Here is an 18,401-nt window from a genome sequence, read left to right as displayed (position 1 = left end):
GGGCTGAAGGGAGAGGCTTTAACCCACTGAGCCACCTAGGTGCACTTTGTTTTTGTTTTTAATCTTGGCTTTTATAACATCGTATCTCCTGGGTTTTCTTCCTTCTCCCTGATAATTCCTTCTTCATGTTGTCTGTAGGCTTTGCTTTTCCCACCCTGATTAAAATACTAGTGTTCCTTGGAACCGTGTCATAAACTTCCCTCCACTATATAAACTTTTGTTTTCATGACCCTTTCTAAGCTTAAGACGCATGTGTGCATACATACGCAGATACATAGATACATAATCAAGGAGCAAGAACTCTGTCCCTTTCAAAGGTCCTTCTAGCTGGACTAAAAATCAAAATCAAATCGACATAAGACGGATTAACAGGAGAAAAATCAAATATAATAGCATATGTAGGGGGAATCCATACAGACATATAAATTCCAAAAATAGTCAGGTAGAATGAGGTATCTAGGTCACCCTGAACTAAGGAGAAGTGGGTGGGAGCCGGAACTTCAAAGGAAGGGTGATAAGAAGAGCAGATATTTGATAATTAGATGTTTGTCCTTCTATACACATGTGTCATTCAGGCAAGTTTACCTCTGGGTTGTTATTTCTCACTAACAACCCTTATTCTAGAAAAGATCGTCAATTTAGATTCTTCTATGTAATTAAGAGATGGCAAAATTCCTCTCGAGCCCATACAGTTCAGCTGTCTTCAGCTCAGAATAATCTTCATGCCAAAGTGGCCATCTTGGGGTGGCCCCAATAATACATACATATACACATACATCACGAGCCCACACCAAACTTCTTCGCTACAGGTGAGTAGGGGTGTGTGTGTGTGTGTGTGCGCGCGTGACTGTATGACTACTGGACATCTGTAACAAGATGATTCAGACACATCAAAATGTGTCCTAAACAGAAAATCATTATTTTTCTTCAATAATTCTATTTCCACCTGGAAGTTGAAGAAGTTAAGAAGAAGTTAAACACCCAGGTTGCCAAAACAAGAAATCTTAGAATTGAAGGGGAGCGGAATTTGCCACCCCAAAATACGCCTTTGGCATAAGGATTATCTTGAGTTGGCTATTTTTAAGAAACAGCAGATGTAGGAAAGCTCTGAAAACCGAACAGAAGGAACTCCTTTGTAAGGGACATTTATAAGGACATACCCCATTAGTAAAAAGGTGTCTCCCTCTCACAGCAGGAGGAGAAGGATGAACAAATCTCTAAAACTCATCAGTGGAGAAGACACTGACTTAAATCTGTATAACAGCCACACCCTTGTTAACTGTGTTTTCCTAGAAACCTCCTGCGACCAGATTCCCACCCTCCCAACATCTTCCTGTCTGCAGATGGAGATGGTATTTAAGGTGATGGCCTGGGCCATTTGGGGGAGTTACTCAGCTTTTCTGGGTATCTCCCATGTATATAGGAAGTATACATGTTATTAAACTTTTATTTTTCTCTTGTTAATCTGCTTTTTTTCCTCATTAATCAGTGTCACTCAAGAACCAAGAAAGGTAGAAATAATATTATACTCCTGTACAGAATCAGCATTTATACCATCCACTTGCCTACCTCCCACAATTGTTAACAAATCAAAATGTACACATTTTTTTCTCTTGAATAACTATAAACTTATTTCTCATCACCATCTACCGTCTTCTCTTGCCTAGGCTTACTACCATCTATTCAAACATAAAATGAAGACGACATCTTGTCACCACTGTTAGAATCTTCCAGGATTTTTCATCGTTCTTTGAAAGAAACACGAAATTTGGATTAGAAAGCCCCCCAAGATCTGATCTCTGACTCCTTTGCTTCACCCCCAGCAATTCTAGTCCGTCTTTCCCTTCCACTCTGTTCTCTAGCTATATTTCAAGGCTTCTAGTTCCATGCCTAAACTATCACTCACTCCTTGTCTACAATTCCCTACATGCTTGAAACACTCTCTCCACTCTCACTGCCTCCTACACAGGTGTCTTTCCCCTAACATGTATATGTCAAAGTTCCTGTGTGTAATTTCAAGCATTCAAGAGAACCTTGTAATAATATCCAAGTTATAAAATACCATGACGGGTCAAATATCTAACAGTTTACGTCAAAAATGAAAAAAAAAAAAATCAAATATTAAAATAGGAAAACTGGGGCACCTGGGTGGCTCAGTGGGTTAAGCCGCTGCCTTCGGCTCAGGTCATGATCTCAGGGTCCTGGGATCGAGTCCCGCATCGGGCTCTCTGCTCAGCAGGGAGCCTGCTTCCCTCTCTCTGCCTGCCTCTCTGTCTACTTGTAATCTCTGTCAAATAAATAAATAAAATCTTAAAAATAAATAAATAAATAAATAAAATTAAAAAAAAATAAAAATAGGAAAACTTTGAATATGATATTTTGATTAAGAAATTTTGGGGGGTGTTAGGTGTTAGGTGGACACCTGGGTGGCTCAGTTGGTTAAGCTGCTGCCTTTGGCTCAGGTCATGATCCCAGAGTCCAGGGATCAAGTCCCACATCAGGCTCCTTGCTCAGCAGGGAGCATGTTTCTCTCTCTGCCTCTGCCTGCCACTCTGCCTGCTTGTGCTCTCTCTCTATATCTCTCTCTGACAGATAAATAAATAAAATATTAAAAAAAAAAAAAAAGAAATTTTGGGGGGTGTTAGGTGGCTCAGTTAAGCATCCAATTCTTGGTTTCGGCTCAGGTCATGATCCCAGGGTCCTAAAATGGAGCCCCACATCAGGCTCCTCACTCAGTGGGGAGTCTGCTTAAGATTCTTTCTCTCTCCCTCTGCTCCTCCCCCTACTCGTGGGCCTGCACTCTCTCTCTAAAATAAATAAATAAAATCTTCAAAAAATTAAGAAAAAAAATTTTAATTATTTAAAAATAAAACAGGGGTGCCTGGGTGGCTCTGTGGGTTAAGCCTCTGCCTTTGGCTCAGATCATGATCTCAGGGTCCTGGGATCGAGCCCCACATTGGGCTCTCTGCTCAGCAGGGAGCAATCAGTCAATCAACAGATAGATAAATAGATAATTAAATAAATAAATAAAACTTAGACTACCTGAAGGACTGAAACTTTGAGGTTGTCTAGTCTTTCCTCTCAGTGAAGGAAAATGTTGTCAAATACCTAAGTGAAAAGTATTTGTGGTGCTATTAGAAACTATTAATATTAATGATTTTACATCTTATGCTTTATTTACTCAAACCTTATCATTTTGACAAAACCAGGAGAAAAAGGGATTAAGAAAATGTCAGATTTTCTCACTCAATATGTTAACCCTCCAGATAAATCAAATCAAGCAAAAGCCAAAGCAATATGCAGACACAACTGAGTCAATGGGTTAATTTTTATGCTTTAACTCAGTAGGATAAAATGAACAAATATCTTGTCACATAGGAGTTCCAAGTTGACACGTCATAGAGTGGAGAGGAGTAGCTCATCAAGCCAGAAAAAACGGGGGAATCAAGCATCAACCAGGTGTGTAGACAGGTTATTTAAAGGCATTCTACTCTACTGTAAAAAGATCTACCCAGGCTGACCTAATCGTCCAGGATGACTGTTGATGTCAACTGTACACTCCCGCAGCTGGTATAGTAACTAAAACATTTCCCATCCGACTATCTTCCCTGGTCTAAGTTGTGGAACCTAAGACAAGTTTCATAAACATTTATAAATTATTTAAAAAAAAAACATAGCACAATGTTTAATAGTAAGCACTCTATAAATGCTATTTGTAGAGGAGAAGAAATATCTTTTTCCTTTACCTCTCTTAGCTCTTGACTGGGACTCTAGCAAAAGAGAGATTTATAAGAGAAAAACATATATACCTAGTTAACATGACACAGGGCCTTCTTAAGGAAAGGAAGACCTGAAGAAATGGTTAAACTTGACCGTTTTCGTGCTAGGTTTGTAGAAGGGTTACAGTCTTGGAAAGACACGATAGAAGAAAGATTACAAGCTTAGTATATATAGAGTAACCTGGGAAACTTAGCCAGATCAGTCAGATTCCTCCCCGGGTCCCTGTGCTTTCAGAGATAAGGATGTTCCTTCCTCCCAGGATACAGAGATGCCTATTTTGAGGCAGCATACCCGGAGCCCTGTCCTATTGTTACCACTTCTCTCTGATTCAAAAAATTCACTTTTGGTGTGGATTCATAGGTACGATGGGTTAAGAAAAGAGTGTAGGTTCCACAAAGACCCAATTAGAGAGGATTTAAGGGGTGGAAACCTGTTTTCACCTATCTGGTTGATTTACAAATGGAAGTTGGAATATGAATTATCTGGATACTTACCCACTTCCTCAATTAGTATCTGCTGTAAACCAAGCTATATTTTCTACAAAGATTCCCAAAGGAAATAAGCAGAGTCCCCTTATATTCATTACCATACCAAGAATAATTCATTCGCATTCAAAGACACAAGAATGTGGTTCCCTTTTAAGCCAGGAAAAGGTCAGAGGCCTCCTATTCCCTAAGGGCAAAGGGATGCCCCCAGGACAAGCCCTGAACAGCAGCTTCCGCAGGAACAAAAATCCTCTGAGAATTGCAGCACTTTGTAGGATGGGGTCTCTCTGGCCTAGCTTTGAAAGAAGGTCATGATCTCATACAGGAAGCATCTCAGGCATGTTTACTGCATATTTATGCAAAAAACTAATATGCACATCTGGATTACAGTAATGTTGACCTCTCCATCAGCAACCACTCTTCTGAGGTCTGTCTTTTTTTCCTTCCGCATTCAAGTTACTGGCTACGTTCCTCCTCCCCAACCCAACGCCTTCTCCAAGCTTCCAACATCCACACGGAGAGCGTTCTAAGACAACAGCCTGTTCTTTCTGGCTACCACTCTGCTCTAATGCAGGCTCTCGACAAATGAAGTATTTCCACCTGCGGCTTCACCAGCTGCTCTGCTTCACCTGCCCTGCCCGCACAACCTTTAGCTTCCTGTTTCTCACACCCCCTCACCCCAACTAAGCTGCCCACTGTGACACTTACTTATTCTTTGACAGATTATTCCTGGTTTTGCTTGCCTAAACCACTGGTTAACAATCATTTTCGCTAAGGGCAGCATCAGTGCTCTAAAATATATTACACTACCACTTTTATCAATTCTCAGCTTTGGATAATTCCTACCATCTTTAAAGCAAAAGGGCAAAGACTCAGATCGCCATACCTTGATACAGCATATTACAAAAACCAATATGCATAATGTTAAATCATCAAAAAAAAAAAAAACTCAAGAACAAGGTGGCAGAAAATAATTAAATTGCTAATGGTGTCAGTGAACTACAGTTTTACAAAACTAGTTCCTACTTAAAAGTGTATTGTATGTCTGCATTTTGTATACCTCTGTGAATGGATGTGCCCTTCACAATTTTAATTCTACTCCTACTCGCTTTATTTTTTTATATTTAAATACTTATGTTAGTTCTAACAGGACTTCAAGCTTAGGTTATTTAGATGAGGTGTGAGATTCTTTCGTTGATTCTTAAGGTACAGTTAACGTTTCCAATACACTAAAGCCGCCAAAGTGGTGTGATGTTATGAGATGACTGGGTTGTACGTTTCTATTTCGAATTTATTTTGTTGAATAACATATTTCTGAGATATATGTAGAATTTGCTTATCTCAGAATATACTTAGGATGAATAATAACATTTGGTGATTTAAGTAATAAAATATTTTTATACAGTAATAGCAATAATCATACCCAATGTTTACAAAATTCAAGTGGTCTACACATTTTAATAACCTACATTATTACTTCTAAATTGTTTATTTCAAATTAAGATACCACTTAATAACTGTTCTAATTAAGATACTTTCTCATTTAAGTAACTGAAAAGTCTAGTTCAAATTCATTTGAAAAATTAAGAACTTCATTATTTCACACAGTAATAAATCCAGAATTACGGAAAGTTGATTTATGGGCCCAATAATGTCCTCAAACACCTACATTCTTTACATTTTTTTCTGCTATCATTGATGTGTTTGTTTTGCCCTCAAGCCAGATTGCCTAGTGGATAAAGGGTGACCTTCTGTAGCAATTTCAAAACAGCTATTCCAGAAAGCATGGACGTCAAGAGCTGGCACACGCCTTCTCATCCAGTGTCCCTCTGCAAAGTGCAAAGACACATCTCTCCTGTCTTATTACTTCATGTAACTGAGGACGACCGCGGGAAGGAAACGGGTCCGCTCAATAATGAATCACTAACAAAGGGAACAGAAGCACCATGATTATTAATGTAGGCTAACTGAAATTTCACTTTTTTAGGAATGAACTGCCTTTCCTGGAGTCATGTGAGGTAGAGGGGACATGTGAATTAACACCAGAGTTCTATGAACAAAATGGAATAAGTAAATTATTTGAGTGACCAATCAGTAGTGTCTGCCACAACAAGGAAAGGGATAGCACTCTCTGAAGTGAAAATACGCTCATGAATCAATGTGCAGGAAATGGAAAGGGGAATTAACTTCAGGTAAAGGATCACACCTGGCTTAAACTAATCATTGTCACTCCAAGGAAGCTGAAGATCCCAACGTGGGAGTGCCTTAAAGAAGTGATAATTGCATGCTTACCATTAGAGAAGACACAAAGTGGAGCCAAAAACAAGAAAGGGACTGAAAGACAGTCAACTCTCCTTGTGATCTTGAAGTTACTGTCAGTTTTCAAATACAAAAAATTACATTGCATCCACCCCTTGAAGTTTTAAGGTGATTCAGACCTACCAAAATTGGACTTAGGAATGTAAAGCTCTATACAGCAATTATCTAATTAATAAGTTTAATTTTTCACCAAAGTAGTCATGAATAATACACATCATATGACCAAATACATAATGTTAAGTAACTCAGTGACCGATGCATAGAAAAAAAAATCACTTCTATATATAAATAAAATTATTATTTTTTTCCTTAATACTCACAGAAAACTACTAATACTGGCATAGTTCCTACCAAGTAGAAGATACAAATAACTGTTCAACATATCTGTTCTCTCTCTCTTTTTTTAAAGATTTTATTTATTTATTTGACAGAGAAATAGAAAGAGCCAAAGAGTACAAGCAGGGGGCATGTCAGAGGGGGAGGGAGAAGCAGACTCCCTGATGGCCAGAGAGCTTGACACTGGCCTAGATCTCAGGACCCCAGGAATCATGACTTGAGCCCAAGGCAGCTGCTTAACTGACTGAGCTATCCATGAGCCCCATATATTTATTCTCTCTTATAAAACTAACCTATTCTCTTCTGGAACTTGAAGTGTAGTGGAGGAGACAAAACATTTATATGTGAAAAATAAACCAGCACCACAAGGCAAAATTCCCAGCTCAATCATAACCATTCCAAATATAGTTAATGCTATAAAGTGAAAAAGATAAATCTGCTTTTTAAATTTACATGTTCTGAAATGAAATATAAATCCTTTTTGGCTGAACTGTCACTAAGCAAGATAACCAAAAACTGCACAAGTTTCGTGAATAAAGCAAATAATCTAGAAAATAAGCATTATTTATTAGATTTACTTTCAAAAATATTTGGGATATCTCTGTATAACACATAAAATTGAGTTAAATAACTTTAATTTCTTTTAACCTCATTAAGTGACAGCAAAACCCGGTGCCTGGGTTGGCTCAGTGGGTTAAGCCTCTGCCTTCGGCTCAGGTCATGATCTCAGGGTCCTGGGATCAAGTCCCGCATCGGGCTCTCTGCTCAGCAGAGAACCTGCTTCCCCCTCTCTCTCTGCTTACTTGTGATCTCTGTCAAATAAATAAATAAAATATTAAAAAAGAAAAAAAAAAGACATCAAAGCCAAATGGCACCTCTGAAAAAATCAGCATAAGTGTCCAGGAGTTCTTAATCTGTTTTGTGCCATAAATCCATTTGGCAGTCTAGTAAAGTCTATGAACCCTTTCTCAAAAAGTGCTTTTAAATGCATAAAATATAAATTATGTAAAAGAAACAGACTTAAAATTCCATTGAAACAACTGAAGACATAGCTACATGCCTATAAACACACCTACATATGAAAAAAGAATCCCTAAAAGCAGATGTAATTATTATCACAATTTCAAACTAGTCATAAGCATAAAAACATTCCAATATATGTGCAGCCACAGCAATCAGACCGGATGATAAATGGCTGCAACTTCTGGAAAGCTACAGGTACTGTTAAGATTGTGTCTGTGTGCATATGTGTACATGTGTGCACATGCGTGTGTGTGAGAGAAAGTCTGGTGTTCACGAGAGTAATGATGTCGTTGTCTCCTATCCAAGTTCACGGACACCGTGGAATGTGAAATGGAGAGCATGCTCAGTTCTCTGTGACTCCAATTACACATTAGTTAGATCTGGAGAGATGGGAAAAGAAATAAAAATAAGATAGCAGTTTTTTAAGATAAGTCATCCAGTTAAAATTCTTAAATCTATATGTAGTTACTAATGATTAAGATCATCAACATGAAGCCAGAAAGGAGAAACATCTCTACAGTTCCAAACTCCGCAAGTTGCTCTATTAAACCACTTACATGGTCCTACATCTCCTGCCTTTGGCACCTGGTCTGTCTTGAACTGCCTGTCCCTCCTTCTTTGTCTGGCAACTCATCTTCATCCTCTGCCCAACAATTATCACCACACTTTGTTACCAGACACTGGTGTGCCTAATGCTGATAAAGAACTCCACCCCTACTCCATCCCTCCACCCCTACTCCATCCTCTCCAGTGTAGCACAGAATTTAGGGAAATAACAAGTTCTATACAGATCTATTAAAGTTAGTTTGAGATACATCACTGTCATTTACTACTAAAAAATTAGGAGAGAACTACAAAAAATTTTGAAAAGTGGTGTTCAATAAATATTTACTAAATTCAACTGGATTGGGGTGCCTGGGTGGCTCAGTCAGTTAAGGTCTGCCTTCAACTCAGGTTATGATTCCACGGTCATGGAATCAAGTCCCACACTGAGTCCCACATCCGGCTCCCTGCAGGGAGTCTGCTTCTCCCTCTCCCCCTTCCACCACTCGTTTTCTCTCTCTCTCTCTCAAATAAAATCTTTTAAAAAATGCAAATGGGGGCGCCTGGGTGGCTCAGTGGGTTAAGCCGCTGCCTTCGGCTCAGGTCATGATCTCGGAGTCCTGGGATCGAGCCCCGCATCGGGCTCTCTGCTCAGCAGGGAGCCTGTTTCCTCCTCTCTCTCTGCCTGCCTCTCTGCCTGCTTGTGATTTCTCTGTCAAATAAATAAATAAAATCTTTAAAAAGAAAATAAAAAATAAAAAATAAAATAAAATAAAAAATGCAAATGGATCATATCACAATCCCCTTATTTGTCAACTCATAATTTAAACAGTTACATTTTCCAGAATGAGAAGAGGGGCTTATATAAAAAGGTTGCAAATTTTTATGAAAACCTAGAAGAAAATCAGTATCTCATTGAATAAGGAAGTCCCAAAGAAATATTTATTATATCATGTCACAAAACTGTTCTTTAAAGCCTTCTCTGCACCACTCTAGGAAATTTCCTTTTTCCAAGTCGATCATAAATTTCCTAGTCCACTTAATCTAAGCAATGAAGTTTAAGACAATTCAGATGTTTTAAATTTAGTGGTTTAAGCCATTCTCCTATACATGAGGCACAATGAGGCATTAAGACAGAAATAACAATTCACAAAATTTCAACAGTATCTACTCTCATAAAGAAGTGCTACTTTGTAGATCTGAAACAGACTTTTACCATTTCAGATGTCATTAGATAATTTCAAATACAACTCATTTATTCAAATGCTCCTTAACAATTCTCCTCACTGTGTTTTGCTAACCTTTACTTCAAAAGCAGTGTCATATGAGTAATTATAATCAATTACTAAATACACCATAGAGTTAAATCACTTACGAATTAATTCAGTTATATATTGTTCTTTACAATAAGCCAAATTTTGTATTTTCGTTACCAGCAATGATCAGTATTTATATTGGAGGACACTTTTATGGTTATAATAGTGCACATCCTCGAGGAGGTACCAGGAGAGTTCCACCATCGACCAAATTTACTAGGGATTATTACCAAGGAGTTGCACAAAGACAAACAAAAATTGAATAGATTACAGAGAATAACATTCATGTTGACCTTTAAAAATATGTCACTAAGTACTCTTCCTAAATAAAACTCTTTTCAGTACTTACCACACTATGTTTTAACTCACACAAGTGGAAATCTGAGTAAATTAACCTATTTGTTATTAAAATTTTACTTTAAAATATAGGGCTCTCTTAATGGTTGTAAACAGCTATGAGAGAAACTGAGAGACTAAAATCAAGTTCATTCTCTTGTATCAAATTTTAATTACTTCAAACTTGGAGATTTGCTACCACAGCAGAGACGGTTCTGTTTGCTTTTCAGCTAAAGCACTGTGTGAGATCAATATTACTTCATTTACAAACTGAGAAACAGAGCTTAGTTATCATCTCATGAAATATTATATAATATGTGACGATGTTAGCCAAATCCTTAATGATTCAGTTAGTAGGTTACTTATGCTCTGTAGTTTCTTCTATCAAAGCTCCCAACAAGCTGCTTTCAGCCAGTTAAAGAACTGTCATCATCTCCCCGGGGCAGTGGATTAAGGACTGCACCAGTCATTCCACCTGCTCTCTGCTGGTAGCTCTGGTTCAGCTCATGAAGTTCCCTGAAATTCTTAGAGGACTTGGGGTCCAAGTTTCAGGAAACAAGTCAAGCGTAACATCTGGTAATCCTGAAAGAAAAAGCTATAAAATCCCAGGAAAACACTACCTGTACACCCAATTCTCACTTCACCGTACCTTATAAACACACCAAGTAGAGCTACCTTCCGAGTAGTGAATTCACCTCAGCGGCACATCTGCCTCTGTTCTCCTTCCGGAGGGCAGAGAGGCCTCCAGGATTCCGTCACCATCAGAGGCATTACCCAAGACCATGGGACTGTGGGTAGCAGATCTTTGCCACTATTTTTCTCTACATTTACAGGCATAAATAAAAGCCTGAATGGTCCTTTTTTGGGGGGGGGGAACCTCAAGAATCTCTAGCAACAGTTATCTAAAAAGGATTTTAAATTGAGGGTTAAAATTGGCCTAGAAATATCAATTAACTGAATACTTTTCCATAAAAGTATACCTAGCATAATAGAGAAACATCAAAAAACATACATGGCAAAATTATATGTACATATACTTTATAGAGATATAAATACTATATAGAGATAAATCTATATATACAGAGAAAAAGAGGCATTAGTCACCTAAGTCCTGGATATTTCTAGGATATATTCTGAACTTCCTCTTCAGAAGGAAAATGATAAAACCAATATGTAGATATATGTTAATAGCAAAAACGAATATGAAATAAAAACAGCTATTATTATCTAGATATGTTTTTTTAGGTGGACCCTCTAAAATACAGTGCTATTCAGAACTCCTTTAAAAAGTCATATTAAGGGGCGCCTGGGTGGCTCAGCGGGTTAAAGCCTCTGCCTTCAGCTCGGGTCATGATCCCAGGGTTCTGGGATCGAGCCCCGCATCGGGCTCTCTGCTCAGCGGGAGCCTGCTTCCTCCCTCTCTCTGTCGTCTCTCTGCCTACTTGTGATCTCTGCCTGTCAAATAAATAAATAAAATCTTAAAAAAAAAAAAAAGTCATATTAAATCTTTGAATCACAATTATTATATTAACTCATTCATTCATATTACGTGACCTGCCTTTCCAACACTATCCTTAAGTACCCAAATATCGAAAGATGAAATGAATTCAAAATTCACCATAACTATACCGTTACAGTGAGAGCCGATAATTGGCATTTATACTTTTTTGCAATATTGTGTCAATTAACTATCTTCTGGTGAAAATAATCATGAACTGTAAGTATCACAGAGTGGCTGAAAATATTTTCTGAGCATAAAACATAGACAAGACTAGCAAATAACAGAGTCTTTAAAAACAGTTTTACACAATGACTTTTAGCCATTATCTTTAAAGGCCTGATTCCAATTTCATACCTCCATTGCTTGAAAGCAAAGAGATTTCTTTGCTCAAAATTTATACGATTTTTCCTCTTCCAATGTGAACATATTTAAGCTCCCATAGGAACAAGTTTAAGTTTCTTGATCTCTAAATGTGGTTAAGTCAAGCACTATTAGAACCACCAGCCTCTGACAGTTAGGACAGGGCTCAGGTAACTACATGGCTGACTCCTGAAGTAACTACTTCTGAATTTATTGTACTCAAATAAAATAACATTGTTTTTCTCTTTTAGAGATTTTAGAAAACTACGATTTTATAGAATGAATCACAAACTGCTCTGCTAAGTGAAATTTAAATAAAAACTATCTAATAATCAGCAATGGAGATTAAAGATTTTAAGATTTTTAATTTAAAATCAAAAGCAAAATTGGATATTTTACATTAAATTTACTATCCTAATATATCCTTGAAAGTTCACTTGTCCTTTGATTTCTCAAAAAAAGGGGCTATTTTGTTACTATAACCATAAATTCTACTATTATAACCCATATACTACTTTTTTTTATACATTCACTATTAATAAGATAGTCTAACAGGGCACCTAAATGATTCAGTCAGTTAAGCGTTAAGACTCTTGGTCTGGTCTCAGGTCATGATCTCAGGGTTGTGAGAATGAGTTCCATGCTCAGTAGGGAGTCTGCTTAAGATTCTCTCCCTCTCGCTCTGCCCGCCCCCATGCATGCTCACCTGCCTGTGCTCTCTCTCAAATAAAATAAATAAGATCTTAAAGAAATTTTTTCAAATAAAGTTATGATGAAGTATTTTGCCAAAGATTTTATTAAACAATTTTTTTTATTTTATTTATTTATTTGACAGAGCGAGAGAGATCACAAGCAGGCAGAGAGGCAGCAGAGAGAGAGGGGGAAGCAGGCCCCCTGCTGAGCAGAGAGCCCGATGTGAGGCTCAATTCCCAAGACCCTGGGATCATAACCTAAGCTGAAGGCAGAGGCTTTAAGTCACTGAGCCACCCAGGCGCCCCTTTATTAAACAATTTATCCAGGCTTACTATTTTCTTTTTCTAGTACACTGACCTGTTCACCTGAAAAATAAACATCCATGCATACAATACAGTACATTAAGCTATAAAAATAGGTGGTTCATTTTGCTAATTGACATGTCAAATTAAAAATGAAATATTCACAATTACCATGTGTGAAACAAGTTCATACATTACAGACAGCAAACAGACAATAAATTAAATGTTGGTAAATGTTGGTAAAAAGTAAAATAACACAAACAAGATCCCAACGCTAAGAAGTTCAGAGCTAGGATTTGAATTCAAGCCTGCTGTTGCCTTGGACATAAAAGATATGCAACAAACAGTGGTTGAATCATTTCTTGAAAGGCTCCTAAATCTACCTTCTAAACTCTTAAAAGGAAACTGTTGTGGCCTTTGAGAAAAGAAAGTTTGTTTGTACACCATAAATGTAATTTTAGTCCCTCAAGTGTTATTTCCGAGAAGGAAGCCAAATTCTGCAAATATATTTGGTAACTTCTCAGAAAGGCAAAATTGAGCTGGACTTAAAATATAACTGGTCCTAACTATAAATATAAACCAAAAGAAAAACATATTAATTTGCTGATTGTATTTTTCTGAAAGAATGACTCAGCTTTAACCATAACAAAATCTCACCCAATACAATCAAAGATTAAAATTTGATTAAAGCTATGATTCAAATGCAAAAGTAGTCATTGTTTTACATTAAATAGATACACGTGTATACTAGATATAAATATTACTATTTTACCCCATAATCTCAAGTGAATCAACTGAGTAAGAAACTCTATGACCTTTCTATTTCTAAAAACCTATTAACCTAACTTCATCTCTTCAATGCTCACAGTAAACTTGTAATTATGGAAAGAAAAGTTTCTTTACTTTGCAAGTGGAAAAACTGAAATCACAGGGAAAACACTTTGCCAAGGATGATTCATGAAGTCAGTCTCAGAGGGCAGCCTGATACAATGTCAAACTCCTCAACCCAGGGGAAAGAAATCCCTATTAGCGCACTGTACGTCCAGCCTGCGAACTCACAAGAGCAAACCGACCTCCCTGGAGAGGAGGGAATGAAAGAAAGAAGAAGGGACAGAAGGACAGACGGGGACACAAGTTTAACACATAGAAGGAGGGTCTGAGCTGCATATAAGGCTCCGAGTTCCTGCCTAATCTGGAACTTGGGCGCAGCAGGGCCTTCGGAACTGGGCAAATACTGTGTGAAACAGTGAGATCACCCCAAGTTCTCCTCTCGCAGAGGAAAGGGCAAGACCTACTCACGGGGGCCACTTGTGACGGGCACGTTTTCCAGTTTAAGTGCATGACCCGAACCTGTGTCACCCGAGAGCGCCTAACTGGAGTGTTCAACGCAGGTGGAAAAGCATCCGCTCCCCGCCCCAGTCCCGCATTCTTCCCGCCGGAAATCAAGGAAGGTCAAGGTCAGGGGGCTGAAGCGCAGCAGGCGGAGCCCAGGCTGAGGAGACCAACGGCAACAAAATGCGAACTTGAACACGAGGACCCGCACAGGCGGCGTCAGGCCGGGCCAGCGCACTGCACCGCGGGCGGAGGGTCAGACCCCCAGCGCCCCTGGCACCACCTCCTGCCCCTGGGCTCGGTTTGTTCCGTTTGCCCAGAGGGCTGAGCCGAGTCACCCGCACAAGAAACCCCGGTTCAAACCCGCGTACCAGCAGCTCCTTCCCCGCCACCCCGCACGCTCCCCGACCCCCCCCATGCCCGCTGCTGCGCCGGGCCCGCTCGGGCTGCCGGCCAGGCCCCTCTCCTGTCCGCGTCGGTCGTGAGGACTCGAACACGCTCCGGCACGGCTCAAGGAGGCCCTCGGTCCCGCGGCGGAGGCACCTCGGCCGCACGCGCTCGCAGCAGGGCGGGGAGTCGCCGGCGCCGGCCCGACGCCTGGTTTTCCCGCCGGGCTGCGGGCTCGTGCGGGGAAAGGGGCACGGCCGGCGGGGAAGAGGCGATCCGCGAGTCCGGACCTCCCCACCCCGCACGCTCCCTGCCGTCCGCGCCTCCTTCAGCGCCCGGGCGCGCGCTCGGTGTCGCCGCCAGAGGTCGGCGCGGCGGTGTCCCCGCGCTCGGAAGCCAGCGGGACACCCACAACGAGAACTTTCTCTCGCGCGCGGACGCGGCGTCTCCCCGCAGCAGCGGGCCCGGAGGGGACGCACGCAGGGCTCGGGGGACGGCGCTGCGGTCCACCGACCAGCACAGCGCGGGCGCACGCGGAGTGCCCGAAAGTAGAGCGAGTCCCGCCGGGAACACTGCGGGGACGCTGGAGGAGCACCGCGCGGGCGTCCCGCACGCTAAGCTCGCCCGCAAGTCCCACAGCCGCGTCGTCCCTGCTCGGGACCCGCCACGTCGTCCCCGCACAGCCGGCCCCGAGCCCCCTCCCCGCACACGGGAACCAGCGCGGGCCTCCGGGACCACAGGCACCCCCGGCCGCCCCGGGTTCTGCTCCGGGCGCCGAGGCGGCACGCGGGGAGTGGACCCAGCGGTGAGCCCGGCGGCTGACCGAGAGCCCGGGTCCCCTCGCCCCGCCGCGCCCCTGACTCGGCGTCCCCACGGGGAACCGGGGGACCCACGCAGCGGGGGCTCTCCGCGCGGGCGCCCCCCGGACTGGGCCCCGGGCCCCGGCTTTGAGGACCCCCGAGGCGGCCGAGGAGCGCCGCCCTCCCCGCCCCCACGCCCACTCCGCCCGGCGCCAACAAAGGGGGGTCGCGCCGCGACAAGTTTCGCTCCGGGGTCGTGTCGCTGGGACCCGGAGACGACTTGCGGGTCAGTCCCGTCGCGCCCGCGCCCCCTCGGCGGCGCCGGTTCCCCCGCTCCCCCCCTCCCCCCCGGCCGGACACGCGCCCCAAGTTACCACAAAGGGCCGAGGAGGGGGTCCCGGAGCCGCGCGCCAGCCGGTCCCGCCCCGCCGAGCTCCGCGTCCTCCCGGCAGCCGCGCCACCGCCGTCAACAGGTCTTCGCCGCCTCCGGGCGGGAGGACGACCCCGCGCTCGCGCCGCCCTCCCCCTGCAACCTGCCCGCCGGCGCCCCGCGCCCCCCTGCCCGGCGCCTTTCCCGCGCACCCCGGCCGGACTGGGTTCCCGCCGACCGAGGCCCGGCACCGCGCGGCCGCTCCTTACCTCCCGCGCCGCCGCAGTCGGCCGCGCTGCGCGTCCTCGGGGCCCGCCGGCTCCGCCCCCGCACGGAAAGTTGCCGGACGTCGGCGCGGACTCCGCACCCCCGGCCGCGGCCCGCCCGCCCCCCGCGCTGCCCGCCCCGCCGCCTCCCGAGCGGCCGGAGCGCTCACTGGCGCGGCGGGGCTGCCTGCGCGGGCCTCGGGCGGGGCCAGCGGGACGCGGGGCGCCCCCTGTCGGCCGGCGGGAGCGCCGGTGGCAGCGCGGGATCCCCGCGAGCGGGACCGGCTGCGGGTGCTGACGGGCTTCCGGGTGCGGGCGGGCGGAGGGGCCGAGGGGGACGCGGGAGAAGCGGCCCCGACAGCGGAGGCCTTTCCCGACCGGCGCCGGGACGGAAGCGAAACCACGCCCCCCCCGCGCCTCGCCCCCCCAACCTTCCCTGGACACCCCCCCCCCCCCCGCGGGCCCCAGCGAGGCTGTGCCCTCCCCGTGCGCTCCGGTCCCGCCCCGCCGTGAGACACGCGACCCGCCGCCACGGGCACATGCCCATCGGAGCCCAGAACTGCGCGCGGGGCGTGCGGGAGACACGGCCAGCGGCCTCCCCGCGCGCGCGGACCGGGAAAGCGCGACCCTAAAGCGCGGGGGCCTCGACGTGTGTCCGAGACGCCCGGGACGGAGGCTGCGAGGGTTCCGTTCGGGGCTGAGCATAGACGGTCAAGGGACAGCGCCTTGTGAGGCCGGCGGAGGGGAAGGGCCGCCGTGCGGTGCGGGGCCTGCAGTCGGACAAACAGACCCTCCCAGACCCCGACGCCCCGCTCCGCGCCCGCGACGCCCCGCAGGATCACAGCTGCCGAAGGCGCTCGTGCGGTCAGACGGACAGAGGCGCGGCCGCAGCGGCGGGAGCAGAGCAGGGTCAGCGCAGAGAAGGCGCCCGGCGTCCACGCAGTCGGCGTCCACGCGCCCGGCGTCCGGTTCTTCCCACCGCACTTCACCGTCCGGAGAACAAGGCGGTACCGGGAAGCCCCCACCCCACTTGTTGACTGAAGCAGTTTTCTTCCCGCCGACGCCTTTCCCGCGGGAGAAGACGCGGCCTGCGGTTTCCGGAGCAGACGCTAACCTGAGGGAACACGCGGCCCTCATCGACTCTCACGGTAAATGCGACGTGACCACAGTCCTGGACCCCAGCGGACCCACCTCAGACCCCGTGAGTGAGGAGAGCCGGAGCCACTACCGGACTGAGGCCTCTTTGGACGTGGTCAGGGCGGCCCGTCCGGTCTTCCTTGTTACCGCAACGGCCCAGCGCGCGGTGAGATCATTGAGTAACAACAGTCCGAGGGCCGTGTTAACTGCTTTTTCTGTAAATAACCTTAAATCGATTTCAGTCATTCCTCAGTAGCGGTCAGGAAGCGATGCGCGCTGTGGACAGTGAAGACCGGGACGGTCAGTCCGCGCCGGGCCGCGAGGCGGCGGCTTCCCTCACGGTGTCACGCACGTCCGCGCTCTGCTCGCGCCGCGGGGCTCTGCGCTCTGACCGAGAAGCCCGGGTCCGCGAGAACGTCCGCAGACCCCCGGAGCGCGCGGCGCAAAGTGAGGAGCGCGAGACCCGCGTCGACCTGTCGCAGCTCGGCGGGACGGGTGCGGGCCGCGAGACAGATCGGGCTCCGGAGATCACGCGCCGTCCGCGCTTCCCGACGCGGTAAGGAAGAATCCCCGCAACCGGCGCTTCTCGCCCGCCTGCTTCCGGCCGTGGAGAGCGGTTCTTCCGGCGCTTCCGCCGTTGACGCCGAGACCCACGGGACCTCCACGCGCCCCCAGGTTCTCCGAGGAAAGACTGTTCTCCCTCCGCGCGGGATGCGCCGCTCTCGCTTCCTCCTCCGTTAACCCCTGAAGTCGTTCTGGAGGACGTCGGACGGCCCGGTCTGTGCGCCTTTCCACGGGGCTTCGAAGCTGCCCGAAAAGAAACGCTGGATGCTGTGACGCGCGTCCGTCATGGCCGACGAAGGGGGGATGAACCCCCACCGCGCTCCTCCCGTCACGGCACGCGGTGCTGAACGTGGCTCGTTTTTATGTTTTCTCCCCGTGTTGAAATTCTCCGAACTGGCTACGGCTGTGTCGTTCGTAACCGGACGTGACACGAGCTGCTCCATGAGGCGGCTGGGAGGTGCAGACACGCAAGGACGCCGAGAACCAAGTCGTCAGAAACGCTGCAACCGGACGGGCCGAGGCGCGCGGCCAGGCCTGCTACGGAAGAGCGA

At 45.7% G+C, this 18,401-nt stretch overlaps 2 protein-coding genes across 10 annotated transcripts in view; one reads left to right on the top strand and one right to left on the bottom strand.

Moving 5' to 3' along the window:
• GULP1 (GULP PTB domain containing engulfment adaptor 1) overlaps window positions 1-16,378 on the bottom strand; it is a 263,779-nt gene extending 247,401 nt beyond the window's left edge. For all 9 annotated transcript variants that reach the window (XM_047720545.1, XM_047720547.1, XM_047720540.1 and 6 more), the window contains exon 1: window positions 16,153-16,378. The gene's annotated coding sequence lies outside the window, so the exon portion shown is untranslated. The remainder of the gene's footprint in view (window positions 1-16,152) is intronic.
• On the top strand, window positions 14,334-17,542 carry LOC125094951 (basic proline-rich protein-like). Its single transcript, XM_047720632.1, has 3 exons — window positions 14,334-14,622; window positions 14,704-16,458; window positions 16,545-17,542. Exons 1-3 carry the CDS (start codon window positions 14,334-14,336, stop codon window positions 17,540-17,542), a joined length of 3,042 nt encoding a protein of 1,013 aa, XP_047576588.1.
• The last annotated feature ends 859 nt before the right edge of the window (window positions 17,543-18,401 follow it).

The sequence above is a fragment of the Lutra lutra genome, chromosome 3 (assembly GCF_902655055.1).
Source record: "Lutra lutra chromosome 3, mLutLut1.2, whole genome shotgun sequence".
NCBI lineage: Eukaryota > Metazoa > Chordata > Mammalia > Carnivora > Mustelidae > Lutra > Lutra lutra.
Note: the sequence above shows the minus strand (reverse complement) of the source record. Positions and strands in the feature narration are given on the sequence as shown.

Coding starts and splice junctions, on each gene's coding strand:
- LOC125094951 (XM_047720632.1), top strand. CDS start 14,334: ATGACCCGAACCTGTGTCACCCGAGAGCGCCTAACTGGAGTGTTCAAC. Junction 14,623..14,703: donor GCACCACCTCCTGCCCCTGG/GCTCGGTTTGTT, acceptor GCGTACCAGCAG/CTCCTTCCCCGCCACCCCGC. Junction 16,459..16,544: donor GGGTGCTGACGGGCTTCCGG/GTGCGGGCGGGC, acceptor CCGGGACGGAAG/CGAAACCACGCCCCCCCCGC.